General features: G+C 38.9%; 1 protein-coding gene across 4 annotated transcripts in view; it reads right to left on the bottom strand.

Moving 5' to 3' along the window:
• Positions 1-1750: 1750 nt before the first annotated feature.
• Positions 1751-15640, bottom strand: part of EEIG2 (EEIG family member 2) — a 94197-nt gene continuing 80307 nt past the window's right edge. The window contains exons 7-13 of one of the 4 annotated variants that reach the window (XR_015254945.1): positions 12742-12837; positions 12412-12601; positions 12186-12313; positions 10949-11018; positions 4199-4464; positions 4045-4113; positions 1751-2812 (exon numbers count right to left, since the gene is read on the bottom strand). Coding sequence is in view for 1 of the 4 variants with exons in the window: in XM_086717727.1 (XP_086573853.1) it covers positions 4422-4464; positions 10949-11018; positions 12186-12313; positions 12412-12601; positions 12742-12837 (527 nt within the window). In the remaining 3 variants the exon portion in view is untranslated. Of the gene's footprint in view, positions 4465-10948; positions 11019-12185; positions 12314-12411; positions 12602-12741; positions 12838-15640 lie in introns of all 4 variants that reach the window. The other 3 variants (XR_015254944.1, XR_015254943.1, XM_086717727.1) reach the window with 3 other exon arrangements.

Raw genomic sequence — 15640 nt, 5'->3', positions numbered from 1 at the left:
AAGATGATTTTTATTGAAGATTCACCTTAACATTATTACAAATACAATAAAAGGGTTTTTTTTTTTTTTTGGTAAAAAAATTTCCTGGAATTATAGTTGTACAGTAAAACAAAGAAATACATAAATATGAAGGTCATTTTCCAAGTATTAGAACAATACTAATGGAATCACTTCCATAACAATTTTTTTTTCGGTAAATATTTACATGATCACCCACAAGTATACCAACTTCCAGAATAAGACATATTTCCAAAAAACAATCAAACAATATATCCGAAGTCTTTCTCTGCATGGGATTTGGTCAATGAATATCAGCAAGAGAATTTTGTTATATGTATATATATATATATATATATATATATATATATATATGATGAACATAAACATTTGTAAATGCAGACTATACTGTCTGTGTAAATAAAAAATTTTGCCAGCTTTGTCATATAGGGAGTAGCTAGAGACCACTCACATGATTAAAATATACTGTGTATATATTATCTTACGAAAAATCACATATAAGGTAATAATAAGGCCTTTGCTTCCAGAGTAGTCTTAAGATAAAGTTAACAGGCTTAATTTCATCCTTTATATTTTTAGAGTTCATATTCTTAAACATCTTGGCTATTAAAATTATGCATAGTACCTAAGCCAACACAGAAAGTGGCATAACAATTTCAGTTACAGTACTTGACTATATTCACATGACGTACCATCTAAGAATTGACCAAGTATAATTTCTGAACTGTCCCAGTTTGACCTGTTAAAACAAAATGCAACCCCATCATATGAGCCCAGTTTCTTTCAAGCATATTATAAAAGTCTTAGGAAGCCTAACAGTTCAGAGTACTTAAATGAAGTATTTTTTTAATTTTTAATTTTTTTAAATGAAGTATTTAATACTGTCAGCTTGAGCTTGCAAAGTGGTCTAGTTGGCATGGAAATCTCAGTCTAAAATTACTTCTGGATGTTTTATGTTTTGGTTGGTGGTTCGTTGAGGATTTGTTTTCTTTCTAGAAACAAATGGGCTAAGGTGGTGGATCTTGATGGCTCACAGTTTTCATGAAAAGCAAAACAAAACAGAAGAATCTAGTTTGGATAACATTACTCTCATGGTATTTCCTGGAATGGGATGATGGACTTCAGGATTTTTGGTCAAGACTTTCTCAGATTTTAAGTACTAATCCATATCGGTTGCTTGTATATGAAAGCCTTCAACACCACAAAGGGGAGTCAACCATCAGAATGCAAACTGATGGCCCAGGGCTGCTCTGCCTGTCCCCTTCACATCCGCTCTGGTCTCAGTTACCAGCTCAAGTCATGGGAAGTGGGCTCCTGACCAGCTTCTGTACTTCCCCCAAACAAGGTATTTAAGATTTCTGTATCTAACCACAAATATATAGCTTTAATATGCCATTATGTTTCTCTAGGATAGGATTAGAAAGACAAGGTTATATATCTGCAAATTCTCTAAGACTGGGTGATTTGAAATTTGATTTTAATATTAAAAATTAATTTATTAAAATCTATTTTTTCGGGGCACCTGGGTGGCGCAGTCGGTTAAGCGTCCGACTTCAGCCAGGTCACGATCTCGCGGTGAGTTCGAGCCCCGCGTCAGGCTCTGGGCTGATGGCTCGGAGCCTGGAGCCTGTTTCCGATTCTGTGTCTCCCTCTCTCTCTGCCCCTCCCCCGTTCATGCTCTGTCTCTCTCTGTCCCCAAAATAAATAAACGTTGAAAAAAAAAATTAAAAAAAAAATCTATTTTTTCAAATCCAATTTTCTAAACTCCAAATGGAACAAAAAGTGCACTTGGTATTTAAAAGGCAATTTTTTTTTCAGTAGTTACATGGTTACATGTTCTAAGAAAAACCAGAAAAGTAAGGCAGACACTTAAGTGAACTTTAACAAATATTTTCAGAGGACTGTAATGAAATGTGATTGCAAAGTATCCCAATGCAACACAAACTAATATGAATCCAGACTTGCACTGATTTTTCCCTAATCAATTTTTCTATTTATTAAAATGATTTCTGGGGTGCCTGGGTGGCTCATTTGGTTAAGTGTCGGACTCTTGATTTCGGCTCAGGTCATCGTCTCACAGTTTGTGAGTTAGAGCCCCTATGAGTTTGAGCCCCTGCATCTGGCTGTGTGCTGACAGTGCAGAGCCTGCTTGGGATTCTCTTTCTCTCCCTTTCTTTCTGCCCCTCCCCTACTTGCGCAGTACATGTGTGTGCGCGAGTGCACACAACTCTCTCTCAAAAATAAACATTAAAAAATAAAATGATTTTCTACTACATAAATCAAGATGTATCTGGTGGCTGCTAAAATTATAAAGCCATGATATTTATACATTTCAAGATTTCCACATTTTGTTTTAAAAAATAATTCTGTATCATTTTAAATACTGGGAGTCAGTCTTGTATAAAGGTATCAGGCTGAGCGCAGGCAAGATGGACAATGCCTGGATTACAGCATGTTTTACATATCTGAAGAATGTCTTCCCTGAACCTTGCTTACAATCTATAGTTCTTATTTTCAAAACTGCAAAATTATTTGCATTAGTGCCAATGAAAAATATAGTCTAGAAATAATATTTTGAAAATAGAAAAATATGTTTTTAATACATCATAAATATCTCCAACACTACCTTCTTATCTCTGTTAAATACTTTGACACCCCCCCCACCCCCGCAACACCCCCATAATATATAATGGACAGATCAACTCACTTGTTAATCACAGAGAGCAAGCAAGTCTTTACCACTTCAGCTAACATTTTCCTTGGTTAGACTAAAATGTTCAGGTCACCTTTTTTCCTTTCAAAACAAAACAAAAGTATTAGTAACGACTCAGAAAACCTTATCTTTCAACATTCAAAATATTCTAAAATGGAATTTAACCTTTTAAAAAATATCTAGGTGCAACAGTAGTACTGGATTAATTTGGAATACCTAATCCTTGAATTGTTAAAAAACCAAAAACTGTAACATGAACTACTCAAATTTTTCTAAACCTTTAAATTTGGGTATTGAAATCTTTTAATATATTTTCCCTTTACTTTGCCAAAACAAAAATACCTAGACCAAAATTATTGAAACATACCACATTTTTTTTGACATGGTTTTGAAAGTAAGGACTGGGAATTACTGGTTCTAAAGAATCTACATTTTTCTTCAGTGACTGAATGATTCCAAGAAAATTAAAACTTGTCATGTAAGACCAGAAAAACTCTTCCCACCTGATAAAAAGATGATCTATCTTTCGAACTTGTTAAACTGGATCCAGATCAGATAATACTTGAAAAGCTGCATTGGATTATGTTATATTTTATTGTCTCAAAACAACAACTGTTATAGTAAAGGAAAAAACATACTATCCCATCATGGGGAGTTAAAATAGAAAATCACGAATCTATGTCAGTAATGTCAAGCAGCTGTCCCCTGTCTTATCTGCCACCTCCTTGGAACAATTTTCAGTTTCAGATAAGTCTGAACTTACACAGAAAAGGCTGCTTGGCTTTTGATGCTAAGGTTTTTCTCCTGTTCTGAATTTTGACTCCTGAAACCAGCAGATATTATTCAGTGAATAATAGAACAGCTCTTAAGGTGCCTCATGGGAGCTTACCATATTGAATATTAAGCTTAGCTTGAATCTCATATATAGTGCTAGCGGGAGTTGTGCAGCTCATCTAACATTAACAAGTAACAATGCATGCTGCATAATAATGGCGTTACACTCATTCACACATCTCAGACTTAAACACGCTTATTCCACTTGTGACGGATACGTTTAGAATTAAGCATTCTCCACGCTTTGACTGTAGTATAGCATTTCCCCGAAGGATGAACACCCAAACTTTCTATCAGTTATTTAACCAAGAAGAGTTAATAAACCTAGTACAATACCATAGGTAGTATATAATATTATGGAAGATATCCTTAAGAGATTGTAACTATCTTGACAGAATTTATAGGGTTTAAGACATTCACTTACTATCTCCCAAACATTAAAATTAAATAATTAGAGCCCAAACCTGTTGAGCACCTACCTCTACTACAGGTTTTACGCTTCAGGACTGAGCTATACTCAGACGTATAATGTTGTTTTCCCCACCTGGCTGTTTCAAAAGAAAGAGCAGGCTTTCATTATCATGTGCAGTGACCACAGAAGCTGTGTGCCTCTAAACACACGTGGCACAGCACCTGGATACTACTGTTCTGATGTTCCCTTTTGGTGGGTGGGACAGGATGGTGGCACACACTTTCACAGAAGGAATCAGTGTTGGCTTTCCTCTTGATAGAGGAACGTGCTTCATGTTTCAAATATGTTCATTTTCTCATAAATGCTTGAATGAAGTGCCTTGACAGCTTGATTGCCCATGTCTCAAACCCCCAGGGAAGAAGCTTCAGTTCACCAGCTTGACTTCTAGCGTTTGATCACAACTTGTTCATAAGCTCCAGACCCCACCCTACAACCAGAGGAAGAAAAAAAAACCCTTCAAAATCTTGAACTGTAATGTTTGAAATTGTTCTAATTAACCTTGCACTCAAAGAGTTAGGTGCATTAGGCATTTTCTACTAGATTTGATTTCCACAAGGTTTAAAGATATCACAGATAGAAAACACTTGAAATATTAAATGTTTAGGATTAGTACACTGGATTAGTCTAGACACACTTATTCCTACAATAATCTAGTACTGTTCCTAAATCTTGACCTGTGGCAAGAAAACTTTTCTTTAAACATGTTTATACATAAATCCTAAAATCAGTCTTATCCTAGGGCATATACTGACTGGCAATTTACCCAGGCCTTGCAGAGTTATGGGTGATAGTTTTTAGTTGCAATTATAGTGTGATGTCTTTTTTGTTTGTTTTATTTATTTATTTTGTGAGAGACAACACAAGTTTGGGAGGGGCAGAGAGAGAGAGAGGGAGAGAGAGAGGGAGAGGGAGAGGGAGAGGGAGAGGGAGAGGGAGAGAAAGAATCGCAAGCAGGCTCTACACTGTCAGTGCAGAGCCCCATGTGGGGCTTGAACCCACGAACTGTGAGATCATGACCTGAGCTGACGCTTGGACGCGCAACTGAGCCACTCAGGCACCCCTACAGTGTGAGGTCTTAATGTATCTTCCTGGAAAGTGTGAGAATTTTTTTAGTCAACATGCCAATGTTTTTATATGTAGTCAGTAATGTAAATTATACCCGTGTAATACAGATTTGAAGTGAAGTGATCTTGAAGAGAGGTTTATTTCTTCACTAGCTTGGTTTGGCAGGCTGCTGGTTGTCCCTCTGAATCTATCATTTCCTTCTTCGCAGTTTCAGTTGGCAACAGGCTGTCCAGGCTGCTCACCTAGAGGCCACATTTCCTAAATGCCTTGTTGATAGGTGTTGCCATGTGACTGTTTCATGCCATGGAACATGAATGGGGTTGTGTCAACTTTGTCTCACTTGCTTAAGGAGCAATTGCTTGCCTTGGACTAGTAGCAATCCAAGTTTGACAACAGGTAGGGAGGATGGTGAAGGGCAAAATGGAGGGCACTTGCATCCATGAATCACCTTTTACGGCAAAACTCTCTGTCCTAACAGCCTGGCCACTGTATTTTCGTTATACGTATTTGTGATAGCAGCTTTGCCGCAAAGCTGCTCTGCCTTGATATTCCAGGTGCTAACTGACCTCTATCAATAAAGTATGGAGAATACTAAAAATTTAAAATTAGCAAACTCTGTGAATAAAACAGGTGTTTAAATGAAGTAATGGCCTCATCAACAGAAGGTTTGTTACTGCTGATGTACCCAGAACCTTGGCCCTATGTTATAATGGAACACACATGTTCCCTCTATTGTTTCTTCATCTGGGAGGATACAGGTTTTCTACAAGTCTGTAAAAGCACAGTGTCTTTTTGATGGTAGCTGGATTTATTTTTAGATGAGGATTTTTGACCCCTCGAGCAATCAGGCGGGGAGCTGAGTGATGGTGTCGCATGGAGGGGAGAGTATTACTGCTTTCAGTTTTCACCAGTACCTATCTCCTCATGTGTCAGGATGCCAGGGGCCACACAACCTGACATTTCACTCTGAGAATTCCAGAGACCAGTAAGACCAAAAGCAAACAACATGGTTGGTGTCTTCCCATAATGAAATTTTAAGAGGAAATCCTAAAAAAGTGGGAGTAATGCAGTGGTTACCAGGCCACTGTGTACTGACTTGGAATTCTCAGTTGACTGCTTAGAGGCTCCTGTTCTTACAGATTCATTCTGCAGAAGAAACAGGAACATCCTTAACGGAACACCAGTGAACACCCATTCACAATTACAGATATTGGAATTTGAAGGAGTCTTGGTGAGCCCCACTGCACCCTGGCTGTTAGATGCCCTAAAACTGTTCTACTCTGGCAATAATGTAGTAATAGGAACCAGACTTTCCCTCCTGTTGTAAATAGCTATAATATTTTATAGAACATATAAAACAACAGTTCATATACTGGACAACAAGCAGCACAGGACTGGTCCTGAGAGAAGGGAAATCAATGAAGAAAAGTCTAAGACAGTTTCCTTCAGGGTCCTCCCGGCCTTCACTGCAGGAAGACAGAACCCAAACATAGCCAGGTGGTATGTATGTATGTATGTATGTATGTATGTATGTATGTATGTATGTATTTATTTATTTATTTATTTTTTACTTTCTAAGCAGGCTCCATGCTCAGTGTAGAGCCCAATGTGGAGCTTGAACTCACAACCCTGAGGTCAAGATCTGAGCTGAGATAGAGAGTCGGACGCTTAACCAACTAAGCCATCCAGGTGCCCCAGCCAGGTGGTCTTTCTGAGTGTGGGAGTCACAGGTCAGAGCACAGGGGGGCTGTGGGCTGGAATTTGTGGGTTAGGATAACAGAAGGAAGGGTAGGGGAAAATAACGGCTGGAGAATTTCCAAATTTGATGACAACTGTAAACCCACAGACCCAAGAAGCTCAATGAACCCCAAACGGAATAAACACAAAGAAAAACCCAGGCACATCATAACCAAATTGCTAAGAACCAGTGATAAAATCTTAAAAAAGTAGCCAGAGATGAAAAAAAAATCACATAGAAGAATAAAAACCGAAATGAAAGCAGACTTTTTTGTCAGAAACTATTGTCTCAAAGGCAAGCAAGGAGCAGCCTGTGCAAGCACTCCCAGGCCGGTTGGGCTGTGTCCACTAGACTTTAAGTGTATGACTGGGGATACTGCTCCCCCAAGTCTCTACTACTCTGCTCTGTTCTCTTCATTTTCATGGGTTCACTTTCTTAACCACATATGGTTCTTGTGCCTCTTCAGTGCCTGAGTAAATGACTCTAGTTTCATCTTGTGCTGCCAGTTTCTCTCTCAGAATAGATCTAATGCTAACACATTAGTTTCTCTGAGACACACCAGCTAGTTATGGAGAGTCTACGTGCACAGGTATTGTGCTGGACACTGCAAATAGCTCGATCTCAATCCTGCGAGAGAGACCTTTAATTAGTGTATATGGAGTACTGCATGCCAGATTATGTTTTAGTCACTTACATGTCTTACCTCACTTAATTTAGGCCTTGTAACTCTTATGAGGTGGGTTCTGTTATTGTCACTATTTCGTAGGTGAGGAGACAGGCAGAGAGAAGTGAAGTAACTTATCAAAGATGCACGGCTGATACGCAGGAGGGCTTGGGACTGCACCCATGAAGCCCAACTCCAGAGCCTGTGTTGTTAACCCCAGTGATAATGGTTGTCTTTTTGGTGGTAAGTAAGAGATGTAACTTGTCAGGATCATAGCTAAACTAAGCTAAGCTGGGTCATGATGGTTAAGCCAGGAATGAAATCCATGTCAGACCGCATGGCCCATTCTCTTTACCACGATACACTGTCTCTAACATTCCTCAGGTTTTCAGTGGCATGTAACATTAATCATCTACTTCAACCCCTAATTATCATTTTAGGCTTTCATGCATGAGGTGATGATTATTCTTTTTTTCTTAAATGTAGATTAAAAAATTTTTTTTTTTAAATTTACATCCAAATTAGTTAGCATATAGGGCAACAGTGATTTCAGGAGTAGATTCCTTAATGCCCCTTACCCACTTAGCCCATCCCCCCTCCCACAACCTCTCCAGTAACCTTCTGTTTCTTCTCCGTGTTTCAGAGTCTCTTATGTTTTGTTCCCCTCCCTGTTTTTATATTTTTTTTTGTTTCCCTTCCTTTATGTTAGGTGATGATTATTCTAACATTCATTTGGAAAAGGAGTGGGAGCCAGAATTCTAAATGCCTTCAGAGCCTAGGTTCTAGATTATTTCTCAAATAGAAAATTAACCTTCTTTCCTCTTAATAACTACAATATAAACAGCTAGCATATACTGAGAGCCTTCTGTGTATTAAGCACTACGCTAAGTATTTTACATAAATTATCTAATTTAATCAGTAAAATCCTATCAACTAGGCATTATTGGTCACTCCCATTTTTCAGGTGAGGAGAGTAAGGCTGACAGAGGTTAATAGTATCAGTGAAGTCAATAGGGGAGGGACTCTGACCTGGACCCTGAGCAGTCTGAAATGAGAGTACAGATAGCTGTTGCTTTTGAACATTCACTATTTTGGTTCCTTTTGGTTGGAACTTCTATTGTTTGCTGTTCCTGTACCTAAATTAATAAACACTGAGTATATTAGGTCATTTGCTCTTTACAACAATCCCATGATTATCTCTGCTTTTCAATGGAGGTAACTAAAGTTCCATTGAAGTTAAATGATTTACTGAGGCCCCAAGTGGTCTGGCTCAGATAGGAACTCAAGTCTCTTTAACTCAAAACACATGGTCTCTCTACCATATAATATGTATTACTGTCTTCATAAATGTCATTTTCTACCTGTTCCTTGCTACTAGTCTCTCCTTGTTCCAACCTCCCCACCCCCATCAAATTATGGCCACTTAGTTTTCTAATATGCCAGTATCATAGATCATTTTCCTGCCAAAGAATGACCAAACTGTGCACATGACAGAAAAGGATACATTCTTTGTTATGGCAACAGAGGCTGTTTATAACCTGGCTTTGAGATTCCTACCAACTTCATGTCCCACAGGCAGCCTTCACATGCCCCCTCCTCAGAATGCCTGTTCACTGGCAACTCCCAAAGTGGGTTATATTATTCATAAGCCAGTAAGGTATGGCAGTTAGGTACAACGAATGTGCTCTGGGCTCAAAGAAACAGGAGTCTGAATCTTGGTTTTATCAGTTATTAGTTTTAAGGCCTTGGGCAAATTATTTAACCACTTTGTTTTGTCTTTTTAAAGACTAATAATAGTACATCATGAGTACTGAAAGAGATAATGTAAGAACTGAATGAAGCATATATATGTGCCTAGCACATATGAGTAAATGCTCAGTGTTATTAATAATTATTATATATTTACTATTATATAATTAGATATTATAACCGTTATGCCTATACATTCATTCTCTTTGAATCTACTACCAGGTATATCTGTCTTCCTCACATCCACCTGTTAACCCCCCACACTTACTTTTAATTCTTCCCAACTCTCTCTTCAGGTGTCAAATTTCTAGTAAGTTTTCTCTGAGTGAGGTCCCATCTCTGTTCTCTCAGAGTCTCCTCTACTTCTCTATATTATAGTGCTTATTACACTACTATAAATTTTAGTTTGTCTATCTCACCTGCTAGAAAGAGTCAGATAATAAATATTTTAGGCTTGGTGAGCCATTATGGTCTCTATTATACTATTCAATTCTGCTGCTGTAGCATCAAGGCAGCCATAGATAATACATAAACAAGAGTTGCTATATTCTAAAAAAAATATTTTTTTACAAAAACAAGTAGTGGGCCAATTTGGCTCACAGGCTGTAATTTCCCAACCCCATATGCTAGACACATAGGCTAGCTGAGGGTGAACTTGGTCTTTCTATGTTGCATCCTTACCCACGACTTGGCCCAATAAATAGCTACTGAATTTAATGAGTGGATAACTCAGTGAGAGTTAATGAAAACTATAAATTGCATTTACATCCTCTATAAACCCTAGTTCAAATTAACTACTTCCTCATGGCCTCTTTATATGTCTCTCTCTTACCTACCTATCACAACTGATTGCAGTTAGTTGCTGATGTAGGTTCTCTGTTATATCCTTTGTAACTTTTGGACTCTGCAACGTGCTGGACGTGGAGGAGGAACTCAATAAAAGCAGTATTGGTGGAACAAATGAATTAGAAATTCCTTCAGGTTTTGAGCATTAGAGAACAAAATAACTGTCTTAGACACGGGGGCTCCCCAGTACAACTGTGACTTATTCTGGAACTCTAAATAAATATTACATGGAAATACTGAGTATAAGGGATGCACATAAGGTCAGGGGTCAGAATTCCTTAACTGTCCCAAGCCATCTGTGCTCAGTACTATTTGCTGCAGTACTGGAAATCAGAAGTAAGTCTGGCAGGTGCCTTTTCTTCATCTGAATCTGAATAACTACCAGAATGATGCTTGGTATTCTCAACTTTTCTTAGTATGTATGTTAGACTCTTGTAGGGTGGAGAAAGGGGAGTACAAAAAAGGTTAGTACCAAGTGTATGCTGGTGAGTGGTCATGTAACTGCTCATAACAGACAAGATGACTGACTGAAATGTAATTTTGCTTTGCTCTTTTTAAAATATCAGACTAAGAACTCTTTTCTAAACATCCTTTTTCATTGCATCTTGCCCAATGCTCTTCTGGTCCTCTACTAATATGTTCTAAAAACACATTTAAGAAAACCAACAGATAAAACTTACTAAATATAATTTCAAACATACTCAAGATAAGGAAAGCTAAGAGCTGTAATTCTTCTCATGGATGCATTATATGTATTTTCCAGCCTCAGTCTAATACAAACTTTGTAACTTTCACCTTCTACTCAAGAACATATTCTTTATTTAATACGAAGCTATCTGGACCACGTACCTATTTGGAAGATGATGGCTGCCGAAGGTCGTACTTCCCCCGGGACCCACAAATAACCTCAGTCCTTCTTCTGCAATTCATATTAAAATATTTGTTATAGGCACATGTATTACATTATTGTCAAATTATATTCCTATATTAAATTCATAATTTACATTTAAGTTTTATTAAATACATTTTTATTTTTTATTTTTAGATTTTATTTTTAAGTAATTTCTACACCCAACATGGGGCTTGAGCTCACAACTCAGAGAGCAAGAATTGCACACTGTACTGACTGAACCAGCCCCAAGAAATAAACTTTTAGAAAGCTACACATATATTTTAAAAACAGGCAATTTAAAAGATATGCTTTTTTTTTTTTTTTTTTTTTTTTTAAGTAGGCTCCATGTCCAATGTGGGGCTTAAACTCACAACCCTGAGATCAAGAGTCACATGCTGTACTGAGTCAGCCAGGCGCCCCTAAAAGATATCCTAATAGTTATTTCTCATTAACTTCCCTAAAGTTGTTTTTCTTTAAAACTGAGTAAAAAAGATTTCTCTTCCTACAAATTTCCATAAGTAAGGTTTAATTACTTCTCTTTACAACCAGTTACATAATGAAACTAAGTCCATTGCTAACTGCTCTCTATTCATGCCGGCGTGAATAATTACACCTTTCAAATTGGTGGCATGTAAATTTCGCCTCAGTGAAAATGCTGAGGAGGGAATAAAGGATTCTGTGATTCACTATCATCTCAAGATCACTATCCAACCCTGCAAATTACACAGTTGTTGTGTCCAGTTATGATAAAGCAGATACAGACATCTGCTGTAAGGTACATAAACACGGTAGACGTTGATGCATACACAATAAAAGGCTTCTTTAAAATTGGATGTTTTTAGGGGCATCTGACCGGGGGGTTAAGTCAGTTCAGCATCTTTTTTTTTTTTTTTAATTTTTTTTAATGTATATTTATTTTTGAGAGAGAGACAGAACGCGAGAGGGTTAGGGGCAGAGAGAGAGGGAGACACAGAAGCAGAAGCAGGCTCCAGGCTCTGAGCTGTCAGCACAGAGCCTGACGTGGGGCTCGAACTCACGAGCTGTGAGATCGTGACCTGAGCCGAAGTCGGACGCTCAACCGACTGAGCCACCTAGGCGCCCCAGCATCTGACTACTGATCTCAGTTCAGGTCTTGATCTCAGGGTGATGAGTTCAAGCCCCACGCTGGGCATGCAGCCTACTTAATCCACACACCTTCTGCACTGGAATCTAGGCTGAAGTCTTGACTCTGCAGTATTTTCTCTACAATATCATCTGCATCCACTCTGGTGTCATCAACTCGCTTCAGCTGAGATTCTACAGAATCTTGCTTCACTGGGCATCTTTGAAAATAATTAAAAAAATTTTTCCCTGTTTTTATTATGTTACAAGAACAAAGTTGTTTTTTTCCTCTCCATTTAAACAGAGACTGGAAAAATACCTGTTGAACGGTTCTGAAGCGGTATCTTCTTTGCCAGCTGTATCAAGATTTGGTTCAACTATTTTTTGCTCAATTTCATCACAGGGCTCTAGAATACTTTCAATTCCTGTTGATGTGCTTCCCACTGAGGTATTTCTCCTGTGGCAGAAGTCAGAGAAGCTAGATGACCGGGAGTGGCACGAGCTATACCCTGTTAGAGAAAAATTGCTTTGGGTAAAATACTAACACCAAACACACTGCACATAAACGTTCTCCCACATCCTGGCAGTTACAAGTAATACTTTAGAACAATAAATATCTAAGGAATTCAACTTCACTGTTAGCCTCTACCTGATACTTTTGACTGCTGGCTTGCATAGCTTGATGTTCTAGAATGTCCACAGGCACCAAGTTCATCTGGAACAGAGGCACTCTTTGCTGAAAGATCTGCAATAAGTCATAACATGATGTTACCATTACTGCCAAGAGGTCAATGGTCAATTTGTATTCTTGTCTGCAGATTTTATTAACTGCTAAGTTCATTATCAAGAAAAATTAGTTGCGAAGTGAAAAGAGACCTTTTAAATTGGTACAAGGTAAACAATTGCATTGTAGTGAAATTTAAAAAATTTAAATACCATGGTTTATTGAAGAAATATAGTTTTGGGTGCCTGGGAGGCTCAGATGGTTAAGTATCTGACTCTGGACTTTGGCTCAGGTCATGATGTCATGGTTCATAGGACTGAGCCCTGTATTGGGCTCTGTGCTGACAGTGCAGAGCCTGCTTGGGATTCTCGCTCTCACTGCTCCCTCTCAATATAAATAAACTTAAAAAAATTTTTTTCATAAGATTTAACAGCACTCTTAAATAAAACCATTTCAGGGTGCCTGGGTGGCTCAGTGGGTTAAGTGTCCGACTGTGGACTTCGGCCCAGGTCATGATCTCACAGTGCGTTTGAGCCCCACCTTGGGCTTTGTGCTGACACATCAGAGCCTGCTTGGGATTTTCTCTCTCTCTCTCTCTCTCTCTCTCTCTCTAAATAAATAAATAAATAAATAAATAAATGTAAAAACAAAAAGCATTTCAGTTTTTATGTTCAGTATTTCTCTAATAAAAATGAGTCAGATGTATTCTTATAAATACTCACAAAATTGTGTGCTTTTTGAGAAAATCCTGCTCTCAAAAATCCATCACAGCAGTAAACTAAAGAGCACGTTGTTACTTTAATATTAGTGTTGCTAGTGTTAGGCTATAATTTGGGCAAATGTCTGTGGTTTAAATCAACACAGCATGCAATGTAGCAGTGAGAATAAAAGTTCTTAAGAATTGATTATAGTATTCAGTTTCCAAGTAAATGTACAAAAAAACAGTGTCAAAGCCATTTCTAGCAGTTCCCTGATAATGTGCATATTCCAGATGCCAATTATGTATTTCCAGAACCAGGTTTCACAGAATGCAAAACTGTGGCCATTTTCATTAGCATGAACTATTTGAAAACTAGAACTGCTTTTCACTTAGAGGCAAAAGGAAACCAACTGAGTAACACAGCAATTACAGCAGCAATTCTATAAATGATACTGGATGTTGCTGGACCAAGCAATGCTGCCAAATGAGTAAGCTACTGGAGCAAAGGTTTCTCACTTCTGGGCAGGCTATAAGATACAAACTCCAAACCAGCATCCCTAGTCCACTTTATAGTGGTCCTAAATGCAAAGCTGATCTATACGAAGATCTAAACCCAAAGAGGTGGTTCATATCAAGAATTATATAGGACCAGGGTGCTTGGATGGCTCAGTTGGTTGAGGTCTGACTTCGGCTTAGGTCATCATCCCACTGTTCTGTGCTGACAGCTCAGAGCCTGGAGCCTGCTTTGGATTCTGTCTCCCTCTTTGTCTGTCCCTCCCCCACTTGTACTCTGTCTCAAAAATAAACAAACATTACAAACATAAAAAAATAAAATCTTAAAAAAATGATATAGGACTGTTTTTTTTCTTATTAAAATATTTTTTTAATGTTTATTTTTGAGAGAAAAAGTGAGACAGCATGCACAGGGGAAGGGCAGAGAGAGAGGGAGACACAGAATCCAAAGCAGGCTCCAGGCTCTAAGCTGTCAGCACAGAGCCCAATGTGAGGCTTGAACGCACAGACTGTGAGATCATGACCTGAGCTGAGGTTGGATGTTTAACCGACTGAGGCACCCAGGCGCCCCTAGGACTAATTTGTTAATCGCATCACTACACCTTTCTTTTCATTCTTTCAAATAATAACCCTGCTCACATCACATGAGAGAAGAAAGAAAGCTCCTAACTCCTTTTTCTTCAGGCAACTGAACATTTTAGGCTTTTAACTATTGGAGCAGATCTGAGTGTGGCTGGGAGTTTGCCTGGGGAGGTGGCTCTCAAGGTGTGGCCCGGGGCCCGGCAGCATCAGTGTCACCTTGGAACCCACGAATGCAATTTTCAGGCTCCAACCCCGATCTACCCAATCAAAAACCTCTGGCTGCAGTGTCAGCAACCTATGGTTTAACAAGCCCACCAGGGGACTCTGATGGACACTCATGTTTGGGACCACCAACAAAGGAGAGTGTTCGGTGGGGGAGAAGCAACACCTGACAGGTGGCTGGCAGAAGTTGCTAGGTACACTCCTGTAGTGTCCCGTTCCATCTGTGGGGAGAAGTACACCAAGGGGGTGTGTGTCAATACAACATTGAGTTGTTAATCTACCAGAGCCTGACATTTCAGACAAAACAAAGCACTGGCTCACCCCAAAATTGCATAATTAAAACTCTGCTGATAAATTCTTGGCCCATTTCAAGCCATGTACCCACAGAATTTTTTATTTTTCTTTCCAAGATCTTATTAAAAAATTTTTTTTAATGTTTATTTATTTTTGAGACAGAGAGACAGCATGAACGGGGGAGGGTCAGAGAGAGGGAGACACAGAATCTGAAACAGGCTCCAGGCTCTGAGCTGTCAGCACAGAGCCTGACGCGGGGCTTGAACTCGCGGACCGCGAGATCATGACCTGAGCCGAAGTCGGCCGCTTAACCGATTGAGCCACCCAGGCGCCCCTCCAAGATCTTATTTAAATTCCAGTTAGTTAACATACAGTATAGTATTGGTTTCAGGAGTAGAATTTAGTGATTCATCACTTACATATAACACCCAGTGCTCATCACAAGTGCCTTACTTAGTGCCCACCATGCTTCAGCCCATCCCTCTACTCACCTACCCACCTCCTTTACCCACA

Source organism: Puma concolor, chromosome C1, assembly GCF_028749965.1.
Source record: "Puma concolor isolate L17-30 chromosome C1, mPumCon1.1.hap2, whole genome shotgun sequence".
Lineage (NCBI taxonomy): Eukaryota > Metazoa > Chordata > Mammalia > Carnivora > Felidae > Puma > Puma concolor.
This window is presented reverse-complemented; position numbering and strand designations above follow the sequence as displayed.